We start from the raw sequence: 17531 nt of genomic DNA, 5'->3' as shown, positions 1-17531 counted from the left end.
CATCACATTTTAGATGTTTATAATATTTGGGCGAATCTAAGGAGCAAAAAATGTTTATCATATATTATCATATTTGTATTTTGTTTTACTGGACATACTAATCATGTCCCATGTCCTTACAGTTTTTACTGTTATTAAAGGGGTATTCCAGTAAAAACTTTTTTTTATATATCAACTGGCTCCAGAAAGTTAAACAGATTTGTAAACTACTTCCAATAAAAAATCTTAATCCTTTCAATAAATATCAGCTGCTGAAGTTGAGTTGTTGTTTTCTGTCTGGCAACAGTGCTCTCTGCTGACATCTCTGCTTGTCTCGGGAACTGCACAGAGTAGGTTTGCTATGGGGATTTGCTTCTAAACTGGGTTCCCGAGACAGGTGTCATCAGAGAGTACTTAGACAGAAATAACTCAACTTCAGCAGCTCATAACTACTGAAAGGATTAAGATTTTTTAATAGAAGTAATTTACAAATCTGTTTAAAGGGGTATTCCAGGCAAAACATTTTTTATATATATATATCAACTGCCTCCAGAAAGTTAAACAGATTTGTAAATTACTTCTATTAAAAAATCTTAATCCTTCCAATAGTTATTAGCTTCTAAAGTTTTCTGTCTAACTGCTCTATGATGATGTCACGTCCCGGGAGCTGTGCATGATGGGAAAATTTCCCTATAGGAACTGCACAGCTCCCGGGACGTGAGTCATCATAGAGCAGTTAGACAGAAAACAACAACTCAACTTCAGAAGCTAATAACTATTGGAAAGATTACGATTTTTTAATAGAAGTAATTTACAAATCTGTTTAACTTTCCGGAGCCAGTTGATATATAAAAAAAAGTTTTTGCCTGGAATACCCCTTTAACTTCCTGGAGCCAGTTGATATATAAAAAAAAGTTTTTTCCTGGATAACCCCTTTAATATATCTTAATTATGACTTACTGATCAGAGTATTGCTGTTATTTTATTGTTTTTATAAATATTCCAATTGCATCCAATGTTCTTAGTCATAGTATTTATTCATGTGTGCCCAATTAATTACAAATTACATTTCAAAGTATTTTATTAAAGGATTTAACAGGAATTAATTACAAATTAATCGTGGGTATTCAGGCGTCTCTTTTTTAACATAAACAGTACCTAAGGTCTGTAAAATAATTTGTTACAACAAAATATGACAAAATGATGAAATATCATCATTATGAATGATCTTACTTAAGATAGAGGTCAGGCTTATAAGCAGAACTTGATTGGGGATCCTTCTTACTATCAGGTGGAAATGGAGAGGATGGTATACTTTTTATTCTTATATAAGGAGGCATCTGTTGGAGAGAATATTACAGTCACATAACAGGAACTATATAAGATAATAATAACATATATTAATTCTCGTTACGCTTATTCTAGAAAGGCAGCATTAGAGAAACCCTCATTCAGGCCCAAGGGTGTCATACTTTTAAGTCGGTGAATCCCCCTTGCCTCCTCTTGTAACAGTTTCCTGTCTATGTCTCCCCGTCTCGGACCTAGACATAATTGACATACTCCTATGAATTTAATCTCAGCCAGATTGTTATTATGTTGCAATTGCATGTGCCGAGCTAAAGGAGTGTCCTTATTGGTTCGGACACAACTCAAATGTTGGGAGACCCGTCTTTTTAGCTAGTGTCGTTTTTGCCCACATACATCCTCGGACACGTGCACTGTGCTATGTATATCATGTTTTTACTACTGCAGTTATTAAACTGCCTAATTTCATATGTCCGAGAATCTATGGGGTTAATAAAATTTTTAGTTTACGTCATGAAAGAGAAAAAGGAGCAGTGTCCACACTGAAAAGACCCAATTGTTCTATTTTTTAGCCAGGTGTCTCTCATTTCTTGTACCGCCAAATGGCTTCGCACTAACTGGTCACGTAAGTTAGGTCCCCTCCTGAAAGTAATGCTAGGGCCATTACCAACAAAGGGCCCTAAGATCTCTGTCCCTACAGACGAGATGCCAATGCTTATGTAAAATTCAAATAATCTGATTGTTGTTACCATCAAAATTCCCTATGCAACGTATACGGTCTGGGTTATCCCTAATATTGGATTCTGAGAGCATGGCACTTCTCTCTGTAGTTTGAGCAAGCTGATAGGCTTTTTTGAGGTGTTTTCTCGGGTACCCTCTTTGCCTAAATCTCTGATATAACTTCTGACTCTCTTCTTCAAATGTATTTTCTTTGGAGCAGTTGCGTCGTGCACGCAGATACTGCCCGTTAGGTATGCTGTACTTAAGCTTGTCTGGATGCCAACTGTTCCAATGTAATAATGTATTAGCGGAGGTAGGTTTACGGTATATTTTGGTTTGAATTTTGAGATCTGGATCCATATAGATGTGAAGATCCAAGAAATTAATGAATGATCCCCCTACCTCACTGGTGAATACAATCCCTATTTCATTGCAGTTTAACTGATGAACAAAATCCAGAAAAAGTGAAGTATCTCCGTCCTCTTTGTCTACTGTGGCATGTATTTTGAGGTACGTGGATGGCTTAGATGAGGATAGTGGCTTATATATTGGTATCAGTAGAGTTTTATATCAAGCCCGCAAGCTGATTGCTCAGCATTGGTTGAGAGCCTCTCCACCCACGGTCTCAGAACTCATAACTAAACGAAACCACATTATTCGGCTGGAAAAGGGAGTGTATCTTAAATGTAAAACAATTGCCGTCCATCTATCTACGGAGGACTCCTATGGAGGTGTTGTTGAAGGAATCGCGATAGTAAGTCTGTTTGTTTTCCTTTTCCACTATTCTTCCTGTGCTGCCCCTGCCTTGCGTATCCTGTGCTCCTGTGTTTATTTTATCCTATTTATTTTATTCCTATTTTTTATGGAGGTGGCGTTCTTTTTTAAAGGGTAGATCCCACCATCCCTTTTTTTTCCCTCTCTGTCCCTGCCTATTTCCCATCTATTCCTAACCTCCTCCCTGCCTAAATTTTTTTTTTACTATATAAAAAATGCAGTTTTGTCTGCCTGGTAGTGTGCTCACTACCAGGCAGACTTCCCCAGAAGGCGTGACGGCACTGATGCCTGCTGGGGCTGACTTCCGCCCTTAGTTCATCTACACAGGGTGCCTCCAGCTGTTTCACCACTACAACTCCCAGCTTGCCCTGACATCTATTGGCTGTCAGGGCATGCTGGGAGTTGTAGTGGGGAAAAACTGGAGGCACCCTGTGTTTTGTTTTGCTGTTTGTTTGTAAACTACAAAATGTTCATTAAAAACTTTCTGATTTAAAAAAAAAAAGTATCTCCGTCCCAAAGAATAAGGACATCATCGATATAGTGCCCCCAGAAAGTGATGTGATTGGTGTAGAAAAGAAAAGCCTCAGAAAAAACAATAGTGTCCTCCAACCACCCTAAAAACAAATTAGCATAATTTGGTGCACAAGAAGACCCCATAGCCGTACCCTGTGTTTGGTGATAGAAAGTGCCATTAATTAAAAAATAATTGTGAGTTAGGATGAATTTTAATAATTCAATCACAAAAGTATAGTGTTCCGTGAAAAAAGTGCTTTTAGTGTTCAAAAAATGTGAAATCGCGGTCAGACCAAAGTCATGTTGTATATTGCTGTATAGACTTTCCACATCTAGACTGGCAAGAATTGTTGGTTCGGTCACTACAATGTCTTGTAGCTTTAACACTGTGTCTTCTGTGTCCTTCAAATATGAGGGTAAAGTGACCACAAAGGGAGCCAGTACCTTATCCACATAGACACTCGCTCCCTCTGTAAGACAGTTATTGCCTGAGACAATTGGTCGACCACGAATAGGTGTAGTGATTTTGTGTCTTGTCGGTAAAGCATAAAAAGTTTCAATAGTGGGATATGTGTTATAAAGAAATATGAGTTCATCATTGGAAATAAGTAATTGCTCCTTAGCCCTACTCAAAAGTGTTTTGTATTGGTTTAGGTATTCACCAGTGGGGTCGGATCGTAATGGTTCATATTTGGTTCCGTCTGAAAGAAGATCCATTACCATGGAGACATAGTTGGGCCGGTCCATAACCACCACATTGCCCCCTTTATCGGAGGGCTTGATGATTATGGACCGGTCCAATTTCAATGTCTCCAAGGCTTGCTGTTCGGCTGTTGTTAAATTGGAATATATGAAATGACTTTGTGACCAAATTTTTTCAATATCCGCTGTTGTCACCATCACAAAAGATTTGATATTTGCGAACTGTGAGAAGAGTTGAGTCCTCATGGATCTATGTTTCAGATTGGTGTAGGGTGCTTCAAACCTGGCAGCCACTCCTTCATTTTCGAGTAATAACTCGTGGAGTGTATGCCAGTTCTTGTCATCACGTCGCAGTTGTGCTCTAGAATCAGTCTCATTTTGTATGTGCCACTTTCTCATGGCCAATTTACGTGCAAAGAGATTTACATCTTTTATCCAATTAAAACAATCAAACTTTGGAACCGGAGTAAAATTCACCCTAACTCACAATTATTTTTTATTTAATGGCACTTCTATCACCAAATACAGGGTATGGCTATGGGGTCTTCTTGTGCACCAAATTATGCTAATTAGTTTTTAGGGTGGTGGGAGGACACTTGTTTTTTCTGAGGCTTTTCTTTTTTACACCAATCACATCACTTTCTGGGGGCGCTATATCGATGATGTCCTTATTCTTTGGGATGGAGATACTTAACTTTTTCTGGATTTTGTTCATCAGTTAAACTGCAACGAAATAGGGATTGTATTCACCAGTGAGGTAGGGGGATCATTCATTAATTTCTTGGATCTTCACATCTATATAGATCCAGATCTCAAAATTCAAACCAAAATTTACCGTAAACCTACCTCCACTAATACATTATTACATTGGAACAGTTGGCATCCAGACAAGATTAAGTCCAGCATACCTAACGGGCAGTATCTGCGTGCACGACGCAACTGCTCCAAAGAAAATACAATTGAAGAGGAGAGTCAGAAGTTATATCGGAGATTTAGGCAAAGAGGGTACCCGAGAAAACACCTCAAAAAAGCCTATCAGTGTGCTCGAACTACAGAGAGAAGTGCCATGCTTTCAGAATCCAATATAAGGGATAACCCAGACCATATACGTTGCATAGGGAATTTTGATGATTACACCCATCAGATTATTGGAATTTTACATAAGCATCGGCACCTCCTCTGTAGGGACAGAGATCTAGGGCCCCTTGTTGGTAAGGGCCCTAGCATTACTTTTAGGAGTGGACCTAAGTTACGTGATCAGTTAGTGCAAAGCCATTAGGAGGTACAAGAAACGAGAGAAACCTGGCTAAAAAATAGAAAAATTGGGTCTTTTCAGTGTAGACACTGCTCCTTTTGCTCTTTCATGACATAAACAAAAAATTTTATTAACCCCATAGATTCTCGGACATATGAAATTAGGCAGTTTATTAACCACAGTAGTAAAAACGTGATATACATAGCACAGTGCCCGTGTCCAAGGATCTATGACGGCAAAACGACACAAGAGCTAAAAAGACGGGTCTCCCAACATGTGAGTTGTATCCGGACCAGTAAGGACACTCCTGTAGCTCGGCACATGCAATTGCAACATAACAACAATCTGGCTGAGATTAAATTCATAGGAGTATGTCAATTACTAATAGGTCCGAGACGGGGAGGCATAGACAGGAAACGGTTACAAGAGGAGGCAAGGTGGATTCACCGACTTAAAAGTATGACACCATTAGGCCTGAATGAGGGTTTCTCTAATGCTGCCTTTCTAGAATAAGCGTAACGAGAATTAATATATGTTATTATTATCTTATATATTTCCTGTTATGTGACTGTAATATTCTCTCCAACAGATGCCTCCTTATATAAGAATAAAAAGTATACCATCCTCTACATTTTCACCTGATAGTAAGAAGGATCCCCAATCAAGTCCTACTTATAAGCCTGACCTCTATCTTAAGTAAGATCATTCATAATGATGATATTTTGTCATTTTGTCATATTTTGTTGTAACAAATTATTTTACAGACCTTAGGTACTGTTTATGTTAAAAAAGAGACACATGAATACCCACATATGAATAAATACTTTGACTAAGAACATTGGATGCAATTGGTTTATAAAAACAATAAAATAACAGCAATACTCTGATCAGTAAGTCATAATTAAGATATAAGATATATTAATAACAGTAAAAACTATAAGGACATGGGACATGATTAGTATGTCCAGCAAAAAAAAATACAAATATGATAATATATGACAAACATTTTTTGCTCCTTAGATTTGTCCAAATATTATAAACATCTAAAATGTGATGGTATTCCGTACTTATAACTAACATCAAAAGATACCGGGTCTCTGATAAAAGGATGTTTTATTGTAATTGTACAACATAGTGACAAGTAGAAGTAACTCAGGTATATGCGCAAGCGCAGAATGAGTGCTAATATACTGTTTAAAACTAAAGTCTGCGTGCATGCACGAGTGGTTATGCACATAAGCGCAGAATGATTTTCCATACCAACTGAGTATAAGTTTGTGCGTATGCGCGAGCGAAGACGAGGCTACGGTCCGGTCATATATCCACCAACAAAACAGAACCAGACTGTGTTAAATATATAAATACGATTTATTAACATATATGCAAAAAAATGACATACATTTAAAATGGGAAACAATAAAATACAGCACTAGAGTCACAACTGCAGAAGATGGGAGACGGTATCTTAATAGTACAAAACATGTGGGACTGGTTGACAAGGGTAATTAAAGAATAAATAATCTTTACATTTCAAGAAGTGAAACCAATATACCACAAAAGTAATAATATAACCTGTGAAAAAACATGGAAAAGCTAACAAATGTTAGGCAAACCACACAAAAGGTCCTCCTGCCATGCAGACACACACCTGCCAGCTCCTACCCCAACATACGTTTCGCCTGTGCTTCGTCAGGGGGCGTGACTCACGTGACCGGCCAGCAGACGGAAGTGCGGTGCATGAAGATAGAGTCAGCAAACAGGTAATAGACTGACAGGTAAAAGAGAGATCCTCATTGGCCGTTTCTCGGACAGGTAAAATAAAAGCAGGACATTGATTGGGCTATAAGAGAGGAGGGGGTGATGGGTAGGAGGTAGGCGCAGGTTGATGATAATCTGACACCTATATTATATAAGGACATGAGGTCAACGTGGAGGGATGTTTGCCCACATATCCTCCTGAGGATGGTGCTGAAGCACCGAAACTAGTAGAGGGGGGCAGATTCGGTGGTTTTAATGTGTGTCACAGATATTAAGGGATAGGGGAGACTGCAGTTCCCCACATACTAATGACTAGGGGTTTATCCCCAGTAATGTTTACAACAGATCTGTGACACTAAAGTTTTAACTAATGTCATGTGGTGTATATTGAAGATTTTATAATTTATATATCTAATAAAAGTTAAATTTTAACCCCTTAAGGACGCAGCGTTTTTCAGTTTCCGTTTTTTCCTCCTTACCTTTTAAAAATCATAATCTTTTCAATTTTCCACCTAAAAATCCATATTGTGGTTTATTTTTTGCATCATAAATTCTACTTTGCAGTGACATTAGTCATTTTACCCAAAAATCCATGGCGAAATGGGAAAAAAAAAATCATTGTGCGACAAAATCGAAGAAAAAATGCCCTTTTGGGGGCTTCCGTTTCTACGCAGTGCGTATTTCGGTAAAAATGACACCTTATCATTATTCTGTAGGTCCATATGGTTAAAATGATACCCTACTTATATAGGTTTAATTTTGTCATACTTCTGGAAAAAATCATAACTACATGCAGGAAAATGTATATGTTTAAAAATGTCCTCTTCTGACCCCTATAACATTTTTATTTTTCCATGTACAAGGCGATATGAGGGCTCATTTTTTGCCCTGTGATCTGAAGTTTTTATCGGTACCATTTTTGTTTTGATCTCACTTTTTGATCAATTTTTATAAATTTTTTAATGGTATAAAAAGTGACCAAAAATACGCTTTTTTGGACTTTTGAATTTTTTTACGTGTACGTCATTGACCGTGCGGTTTAGTTACCAATATATTTTTATAGTTCGGACATTTATGCATGCGGCGATACCACATATGTTTATTTTTATGTACACTGTTATTTTGTTAATGGGAAAAGGGGGTGATTCAAACTTTTATTAGGAAAGGGGTTAAATGATCTTTATTAACACTTTTTTTTGCAATGTTATAGCCCCCATAGGGGCCTATAACATTACATACACTGATCTTTCACACAGATCACTGGCGTGTATTAACACGCCTGTGATCAGTGTTATCGGCGCTTGACTGCTCCTGCCTGGATCTTGGGCACATAGCAGTCATTCGTCGATCGGACACCGAGGAGGCAGGTAAGGTCCCTCCCGGTGTCCTGTAAGCTGTTCGGGACACCGAGAATTCACCGCGGTGGTCCCGAACAGCCCGACTGAGCCGGGATAGTTTCACGGGGCGGTCGGCTTTGATTGCCGCATCTGAAGGGTTAAGACAGGCCATCACCGCGATCGGTGATGTCCTGTATTAGCCGCCGGGACGGACCCGATATGACTGCGTGACCCCGCGGCATATCGCGGGAGCCGGCGGAGGACGTAAATATACATCCTTCGTCGTTAAGGGGGTTGTCCCTAAAGGGATCCTGTACCCCGGGCTTTGTGCCCTGGGTTTTTGTAATTCTGTTTGAGAAGAATATGTTACTAGTCAAAAACCCAGCCTTATGCACGGGGAGAAAAAACACGGGGAGAAAAAACACGGGGAGAAAAAACAATAAATGTAAAAAAAAGGTCCGGCATACAAAAGTATCTTTAATGATTTCTTAAACTCTGCTAAACACGTTGCGACTCCACCTGAGCCTTTCTTGAAAGCGGTTGAGAAAGGCTCAGGTGTAGTTGCAATGCACTAAGCCATTAAAAATACTGGTGGCGCTGAATAAAGCACTGAACCATTGAAGATTATGGACTTTCTTTTACATTCACCAAAACTTGCAAATAAAACTGTAGATGTTGCCAGTCTACTAGACAAAAATATGGTAGAAATCTACACTAGAATTCTCTAAAGTACATGCTGAAGGCTCTTATAGGGGTACTCCAGTGGAAAACATTTTTTTTTTAATCAACTGGTTCCAGAAAGTTAAACCGATTTGTAAATTACTTCTATTAACATTTTTTTTTATCCTTTCAGTCCTTTTCAGTTGCTGTATGCTCCAGAGGAAGTTGTCTAGTTCTTTTCCCTCTGACCACAATGCCCTCTGCTGACACCTCTGTTTGTGTCAGGAACTGTCCAGAGTAGGAAGAAATCCCCATAGCAAACCTTTCCTGCTCTAGACAGTTCCTGACATGGACAGAGGTGTCAGCAGAGAGCACTGTGGTCAGACAGAAAAGAACAACTCAACTTCCTCTGTAGCATACAGCAGCTGATAAGTACTGGAAGGATTTTTTAACAGAAGTTATTTACAAATCTGATTAACTTTCAGTAACCAGTAGATTAAAAAAAAAAATTTCCACCGGAGTACCCCTTACACAAGAAGGTTGAATGTACGTTGAAAATGATGCATTTCCCACATTCCTTTTTGTATTTAATTGATTGATAAAGAGTGTTCTTTGCACAAATTCTCTTATTTTAGGGAAGCAGAATGCACATTATAGGAATATGCCACAGAAACCAATGCTTATTGCTGGTTTAATGTCAGAAGAGACCCTGTTCTGGGGATGCACATTTTGGAATGTATATGGTACAGTAAACTAATGTATATAAAACTCTCCCACATTATTTGGTATGTGTATCACAAATCCAATAATTACATAGATTTGCAACTGTATCCAATAACAACAAACAGAACTGTGAATACAGCTCTGGTATATAATAAAGGATGTTATCCAGGTAGTAAGACATTTTATCCTACTACGAATGAGTTTATGACAATTTCAGTGACAATTTCCATGTAACAAACTAGAATGATAATCTTATTCTATGAACAACCATTTTTTACCAAAGATAAATGTGTACATTTACACAAGGAGATTATACTGATGCTATACTGATGTAGGTTTAACCCCTTAATGACTCAGCCCATTTTGGCCTTAAGGACTCAGACAATTAAATTTTTACGTTTTCATTTTTTCCTCCTCGCCTTCTAAAAATCATAACTCTTTTATATTTCCATCCACAGACTAGTATGAGGGCTTGTTTTTTGCGCGACCAGTTGTCCTTTGTAATGACATCACTCATTATATCATAAAATGTATGGCGCAACCAAAAAACACTATTTTTGTGGGGAAATTAAAACGTAAAACGCAATTTTGCTAATTTTGGAAGGTTTTGTTTTCACGCCGTACAATTTCTGGTAAAAATGACGTGTGTTCTTTATTCTGAGGGTCAATATGATTAAAATGATACCTATGATTATATACTTTTATATTATTGTTGCGCTTAAAAAAAATCACAAACTTTTTAACCAAATTAGTACGTTTATAATCCCTTTATTTTGATGACCTATAACTTTTTTATTTTTCCGTATAAGCGGCGGTATGGGGGCTCATTTTTTGCGCCATGATCTGTACTTTTTTTTGATACCACATTTGCATATAAAAAACTTTTAATACATTTTTTATAATTTTTTTTTTAATAAAATGTATTAAAAAAGTAGGAATTTTGGACTTTTTAAATTTTTTTTCGTTCACGCCGTTCACCGTACGGGATCATTAACATTTTATTTTAATAGTTCGGACATTTACGCACGCGGCGATACCAAATATGTCTATAAAAAAAGTTTTTTACGCTTTTTGGGGGTAAAATAGGAAAAAACGGACGTTTTACTTTTTTATTGGGGGAGGGGATTTTTCACTTTTTTTTTACTTTTACTTTTACATTTTTTTACATTTTTTTTTACACTTGAATAGTCCCCATAGGGGACTATTCATAGCAATACCATGATTGCTAATACTGATCTGTTCTATGTATAGGACATAGAACAGATCAGTGTTATCGGTCATCTCCTGCTCTGGTCTGCTCGATCACAGACCAGAGCAGGAGACGCCGGGAGCCGCACGGAGGAAGGTGAGGGGACCTCCGTGCGGCGTTATGAATGATCGGATCCCCGCAGCAGCGCTGCGGGCGATCCGATCGTTCATTTTAATCGCGAACTGCCGCAGATGCCGGGATCTGTATTGATCCCGGCACCTGAGGGGTTAATGGCGGACGCCCGCGAGATCGCGGGCGTCGGCCATTGCCGGCGGGTCCCTGGCTGCGATCAGCAGCCGGGATCAGCCGCGCATGACACGGGCATCGCTCCGATGCCCGCGGTTATGCTTAGGACGTAAATGTACGTCCTGGTGCGTTAAGTACCACCTCACCAGGACGTACATTTACGTCCTGCGTCCTTAAGGGGTTAAATAAGCTTTGGCACTCATTGTTTAAATTTCCGTATCACATCTAATCTACTTCTCTACATTAGCAGCATTTAGTTAAAGAAGCACACTTATTTTTTGGGGGGAGGGTAGGTGACCCATATCATACACACTCACCATCACTAATCTCAAAGTATTATTTGTTTCATTAAGTTGCATCTATGCTTTTTATTACCCTAATTTAATCATGTGATCACCAGTATGACCAACCCAGTTGCATGCCTTAATGTGTCAAAAGGAAGTCAGTCCGTGGTCAGCTGACTTCCTGTGATCTACAGGATGACATCATCAACTATTAAATTGCTAATGCTAGCTTGCAACTCGATTAGAATATTTATTAGATATACACCTCTCCTGCTGAGTTCACACACAGTGAGTTTTTGCTGTGATTTTCAAAATCATGTACAAAATGTGCTTATTTACTGCAAGTGTGCAAATCATGGTAAATTGTGTGACTTTTACAGCAACTCTGGAAAAACACAGCAGAAACAGCCATCAGTAAATATAAAATAAATATATATTATCATATACAGTAAAGGCAGCAAAAATTCGATCTGCAAACACAGCCTAAGGGTACAATCAAACATACCTATTTTCTGCTGCAGATTTGCTGTAGCAGATTTTTTTTTTCAAACATCTTTTTATTAGAGATTACAAATTTTCTACCTCCAGACGTGCTGTAGCAGATTTTGCTAACATGTGAATGTAGCCTAAAGACTCAAAATCTTTTTAATAAAGCACATCACTTACAGATAAAATGTATTTTGCCTCGTATATTTCTCTAAAAAACTCACTTTGAAAAAAAAAAAAAAAAAAAAAACGCATCAAAACTGCATGTAGTGGGAACTGTCCTCAACCCACTTCTGAGTCTTATTCCTTTAGTAGATGGATTGCAAACCAACATGGAGTCTATCCCATTGCTGTAACAATAGCTAAACAGGTAACAATGCATACACATACATAACATACATACACCTCTAATAATATTATATGCTGCAATAAATAGAGTGCTTCTTAGTGCAGCCATTTTGACAACGTGGCCTTTGAATCAATACAGATTAAATACCGGTAAATAATTTTCAATACAGATTCAGTGCTGTCCTGTAGACTGTTTTCGTACTATAAACTGGTATTACCTATATGTGTCAACAAGCTACAAGCAGTTTACGCTCATCATTCTATAGTGGTTTATTGTAAATATGACTTAGCTTGTACTTATATAGAAAATAAGTCAGTACCATGCCAATAATGGATTCCCGCCATGTTCTGGACAGCTTCCAATCGGATTCTTCTATCTTCAGACTGTGTGCCCTTCAAGAGAAGCCATAGAGATAGCTCGTGGTCCTCCATGTTTAATTTGCTGTATTTATCTATAAATAAATACATATTATATATCTATAATAAATGTAAAGTATATTTATTAAAAATATCAAAAGTGATGTTTTGAACAAATAATTTTAATAAATACACATTCTAAAAACTCTAGTATACGAACTAACAGGCAGGACAATGATGCAGCCTGGAGAGATGAGGAACTAATGTATACCAGGTATATAGGACCAACCTCTATTCTAATTCAACACTACTCTAGAGCACCAGGAAGACTGACATAAAACCCCCTTTTCTGTCCTAGACCACCAAGGATTTTAACATTGACCCTTTCTCTGCCCTAGACCCCAATGGATAATTAACCTATTCACTGTCTGAGACTGAGTGAATCAGTTATTCAAACATTATCCTTTTTTTCATTGCCCTGGATCACTAGATATACCAAGCCCATTTTCACCTTAAAGGGGTACTCCCGTGGAAAACTTTTTTTTTAAATCAAATTGTGCCAGAAAGTTAAACAGATTTGTAAATCACTTCTATTAAAAAAATCTTAATCCCTCCAGTACTTTTTAGGGGCTGTATACTAAAGAGAAATCCAAAAAAGAAATGCATTTCCTCTGATGTAATGACCACAGTGCTCTCTGCTGACCTCTGCTTTCCATTTTAGGAACTGCCAAGAGCAGGAGAAAACACCCATAGAAAAAATATGCTGCTCTGGACAGTTCCTAAAATGGACAGCAGAGGTCAGCAGAGAGCACTGTGGTCATTACATAAAAAGAAATGCATTTCTTTTTTGGATTTCTCTTTAGTATACAGCCCCTAAAAAAAACTATTTGGTAGTATACAACAATATTTATTTTCTGCTGTTTAGGATCATTTGGTTTAGCAGGAACTAGCACCAAGGGCTTAGAGGGAACACAGCATATCACTCCTCAAGACCTGTGTCTGGTATTACAACAGAGACCCATTCAAGTTGGGTTCCTGGGGAACTAAACCCATAGCCCATCCTTTCCCTCTCACCAACCTATTTATTTGTCTAAATATCATTCATTAGCTTTATAGAACAATTTCCCTCTTTCAGCTGTCACTTACATGCAAGTCATAATCTGATCCTGCTTGTCTTTTTGCAAACCCTTCAATTCAAGCCCCCACCCTCCTGGAAGAAAAACACCACCCTCCCTCTCCATGTGTGAGGATTTTTCCTGCAGAGAAGTCTTCTCAGCACTTAATGCTGCTCTTTTCCTGCAGTAGATCTTATCACTGACTGCTGCCATTAAGAGCATAGCATGATTTATTGCTGGGGGGAAGGATAGTTTGAAATAAAAGACAGTGTGTGCTGCTGACAACTACACAGCATGCACACAGATAGTAAGAGCAATTGGCTGGCAGCCATGACACAGGGCCGATGGAAAAAAGAAATCCTGGCACCAGCGGTTTTGATGCAAGTAAAAGGATTTATTTGTAATACAGCATGTATTATACACCTAACAAGACGCGTTTTGGCTAATGCAGCCTTTCTCAATCTCATACGATTGAGAAAAGCTGCATTAGCCAAAACGCGTCTTGTTACGTGTATTTTACATGCTGTATTACAAATAAATCCTTTTACTTGCATCAAAGCCGCTGGTGCTGGGATTTCTTCTTTTTTCATTGGATTTATATGATCCATGAGCACGGCGCACAATACCCTGGTGCCGTCCTTTCCTATGTAGATTATACAGAGCCGCACTAACTGCTGGGAGTTGTAGTCTGGGCTGCAGGCAAGGAAAATAATTATTTAGGAGACAACAGGGGCTGGTAAAATCACATTGATAACTACAGGGGACACAGAACAGGTATTGTGGTGGCTTTGGGGTATTTTTATTTTTATTAACTTCCCTGGAGCAAACCTTTAAGAATATGTATCTTTCTGAGGAAAGAAATAGGGACTGCTTCCCTTTATTTTTGCTCCCAAAGGTTGGACGTGGTCTCTTCCCTGACCTGGGGGATGAGGAATGGATGGAAGCGCTCTAGTCTCCCTTCTCTGTCTCTCTGGCCATTATCAATCGGCTCATTCTGCTTTACATGTTCCATCAATGCTATTTGACTCCGGTACGCTTGGCTAAAAACGGGAAGATATCCAACGGCGGGCTTTCACAGGTGCAGAGCTCCCCGATCTGATTTCCTCCACATGATGTGGTCCTGCCTTGCAATTCAGGCATTTTGGCAACTTGTTGTACAATTTTTAGGTACCCTGTTGGGTCGCCCGGTACTGCCAAACTCCCGAGGGTTGCCTTTTTCGTATATTCATTGATGGGCAGTGGTCACACCATAAAACTATCATGCTTAGGGAATCCTTATTCCTCACTCGCAAGGCTATTGTGTGGCGATGGATAGATTCTAGGGTTCCCATGCTTACCACTTGGAAGACCCTGGTTAACACGTCTGTTGCATATGAAAACCTGGTATACAAGCACCGTAAATGTCCAGCTAAATTTCACAAAGTCTGGGGAATCTGGTGTGGGTTGTCTAGTACTAATTACTTCGCTTATCGATTTTTGTCTCTCCGCGATTCTTTAATTCCTGTAGGCTCTTAGATCTTTTCGACATGGTGGCTGCGTGCGGTCCAGGCCTCTCGCTCACATCCTCTGCTATGCCCCCTCTGTCCTATTCTCTATGTATGCTCAGTTCTCTCCTTTCTTAGACTACTCCTGCTTTCTGTTACGCCGAGCTCTCCGGGTCCCTGCTCCTCCCCGAAGCGCTCGCGGCGTTCCTCTCTCTGCAGCGCCCCGGTCAGACCCGCTGACCGGGAGCGCTGCACTGACATTGCCGACAGGGATGCGATTCGCATAGCGGGACGTGCCCGTTCGCGAATCGCATCCCAAGTCACTTACCTGTCCCGGCCCCCGGCTGTCATGTCCTGGCGCACGCGGCTCCGCTCCTTAGGGCGCGCGCGCCAGCTCTCTAAGATTTAAAGGGCCAGTGCACCAATGATTGGTGCCTGGCCCAAATAGCCTAATTAGTTTCCACCTGCTCCCTGGCTATATTACCTCACTTCCCCTGCACTTCCTTGCCGGATCTTGTTGCCTTGTGCCAGTGAAAGCGTTTAGTGTTGTCCAAAGCCTGTGTTCCAGATCTTCTGCTATCCACATTGACTACGAACCTTGCCGCCTCCCCCGACCTTCTGCTACGTCTGACCTTGCCTCTGCCTAGTCCTTCTGTCCCACGCCTTCTCAGCAGTCAGCGAGGTTGAGCCGTTGCCGGTGGATACGACCTGGTTGCTACCGCCGCAGCAAGACCATCCCGCTTTGCGGTGGGCTCTGGTGAATACCAGTAGCATCTTAGAACCGATCCACCGACATGGTCCACGCCAATCCCTCGCTGACACAGAGGATCCACATCCAGCTAGCCGAATCGTGACACTTTCCTTACTTCAGTCACCTCATTCATTGAGCATGGAACTTTATGTTTTTCTTTTGTTAAATTTGTCTTTTTTGTATTGATAACGGTTGTTATCGACAGTTCTTACTATTGTGGCTGGTTTCTTTGTCTTTGTTATTTGTACTGTGTTGATGTGATGCAAGTCCTGTAATGTGCTTCTTTATCAATTCTGGCCTGACGTGCCATTCGGGTTGGTGTACTTTCTTTTTTTGTTTTTGTGCATTACTGGTATACAAAGCTGTTTTCATTATACTTGTGTATTCACATCAAAATAAACTCAGTCTAAAAATATATACTGTGTATATACATAAAAAAGGAAAGCAGCACTCCAGGTGTAGATATGTACGGGTGCCTCCCATTGTTGATCTGGGTCAGAGATCCAAACTGGATATAGGAAGTAGAAACAGTGGCACTCCAGATAGGTGAAGAAAGTGGTGTCTTTATTCACTCCAACGAGCGACGTTTCGGCCGGCTCACCCAGCCATTATCAAGCAACAAAATGGTGGAAAAGGAGGGTATTTAAAGGTCACGCAGGACCACCCACAAGTTAACATGATTGACATGTAAACAAACATGAGGCATATAATGAAAGCGGCGATCATGGTGATTTCCAAATTATGCAGTGAACACAAATATCAGGTGCAGCAGTGTGCTGCGCATTACATGTGTAAGAAGTACAGTGTCTTTGGTGTATATACAAAAGAAAAGTGAAAAAGTTCATATAAATCAGTGGGCGGAGGCCTCCGTCACTCACCCGGCAGCCGGTGTAGGTAGGAGGAGAAGATGGAGGGCGCTTCCGGCACGCAGCGAGGCTCAGCCCAGCGTGCGTAAGTGACGTATGAAAACAACACCGCGTGGCTAATCACGCGCACTGTTACCTAGAGACGGGCGTCGTCCTATTAAGCGCATGCGCCATCTTGCATGAGGGATACAGGTCTCCGAGTGGAGCAAAAACATCAAGAGAAGGATCTCAAATTTACCTTACTTGACCATGTACCCCTTCCTAAACGTGGGGGCAATCGCATCACCAAACTCAAGCGCAAAGAGCTTTGGTGGATCTACGAGCTCAACACATTGAAACCTTAAGGGTTAAATGTTGAATTTACAGTCACACATGACATATGCAACGCATAGCCATCCTGCCTCCTTGTCCCCCTCCCTTCCGTGTAGGCTGTGATAATTTGTAAATTTGTATATATGTATTATAACTCTTTAATTGTATATATCTCTCTCTTTTTCCGCAGAAGTGGACCTGTGGCCCTTTACTCACCCTGCGATATTCCATCTGGCAGACCTGGCACCTTCTTCTTAACGCTCATCCTTTCAATACACCAACAGCACGTAAACCTGAGACCGTCCTC

General features: G+C 40.0%; 1 protein-coding gene across 3 annotated transcripts in view; it reads right to left on the bottom strand.

Annotated features, from left to right (window-relative positions):
* Positions 1-17531, bottom strand: part of SERAC1 (serine active site containing 1) — a 106809-nt gene that overhangs the window by 46759 nt on the left and 42519 nt on the right. For all 3 annotated transcript variants that reach the window (XM_056567100.1, XM_056567098.1, XM_056567099.1), the window contains exon 6: positions 12660-12791. In XM_056567100.1, coding sequence (XP_056423075.1) covers positions 12660-12791 — 132 coding nt within the window. The remainder of the gene's footprint in view (positions 1-12659; positions 12792-17531) is intronic.

The sequence above is a fragment of the Hyla sarda genome, chromosome 3 (genome assembly GCF_029499605.1).
Source record: "Hyla sarda isolate aHylSar1 chromosome 3, aHylSar1.hap1, whole genome shotgun sequence".
NCBI lineage: Eukaryota > Metazoa > Chordata > Amphibia > Anura > Hylidae > Hyla > Hyla sarda.
The sequence above is the reverse complement of the archived record's forward strand: the minus strand, read 5'-3'. Positions and strand labels throughout refer to the sequence as shown.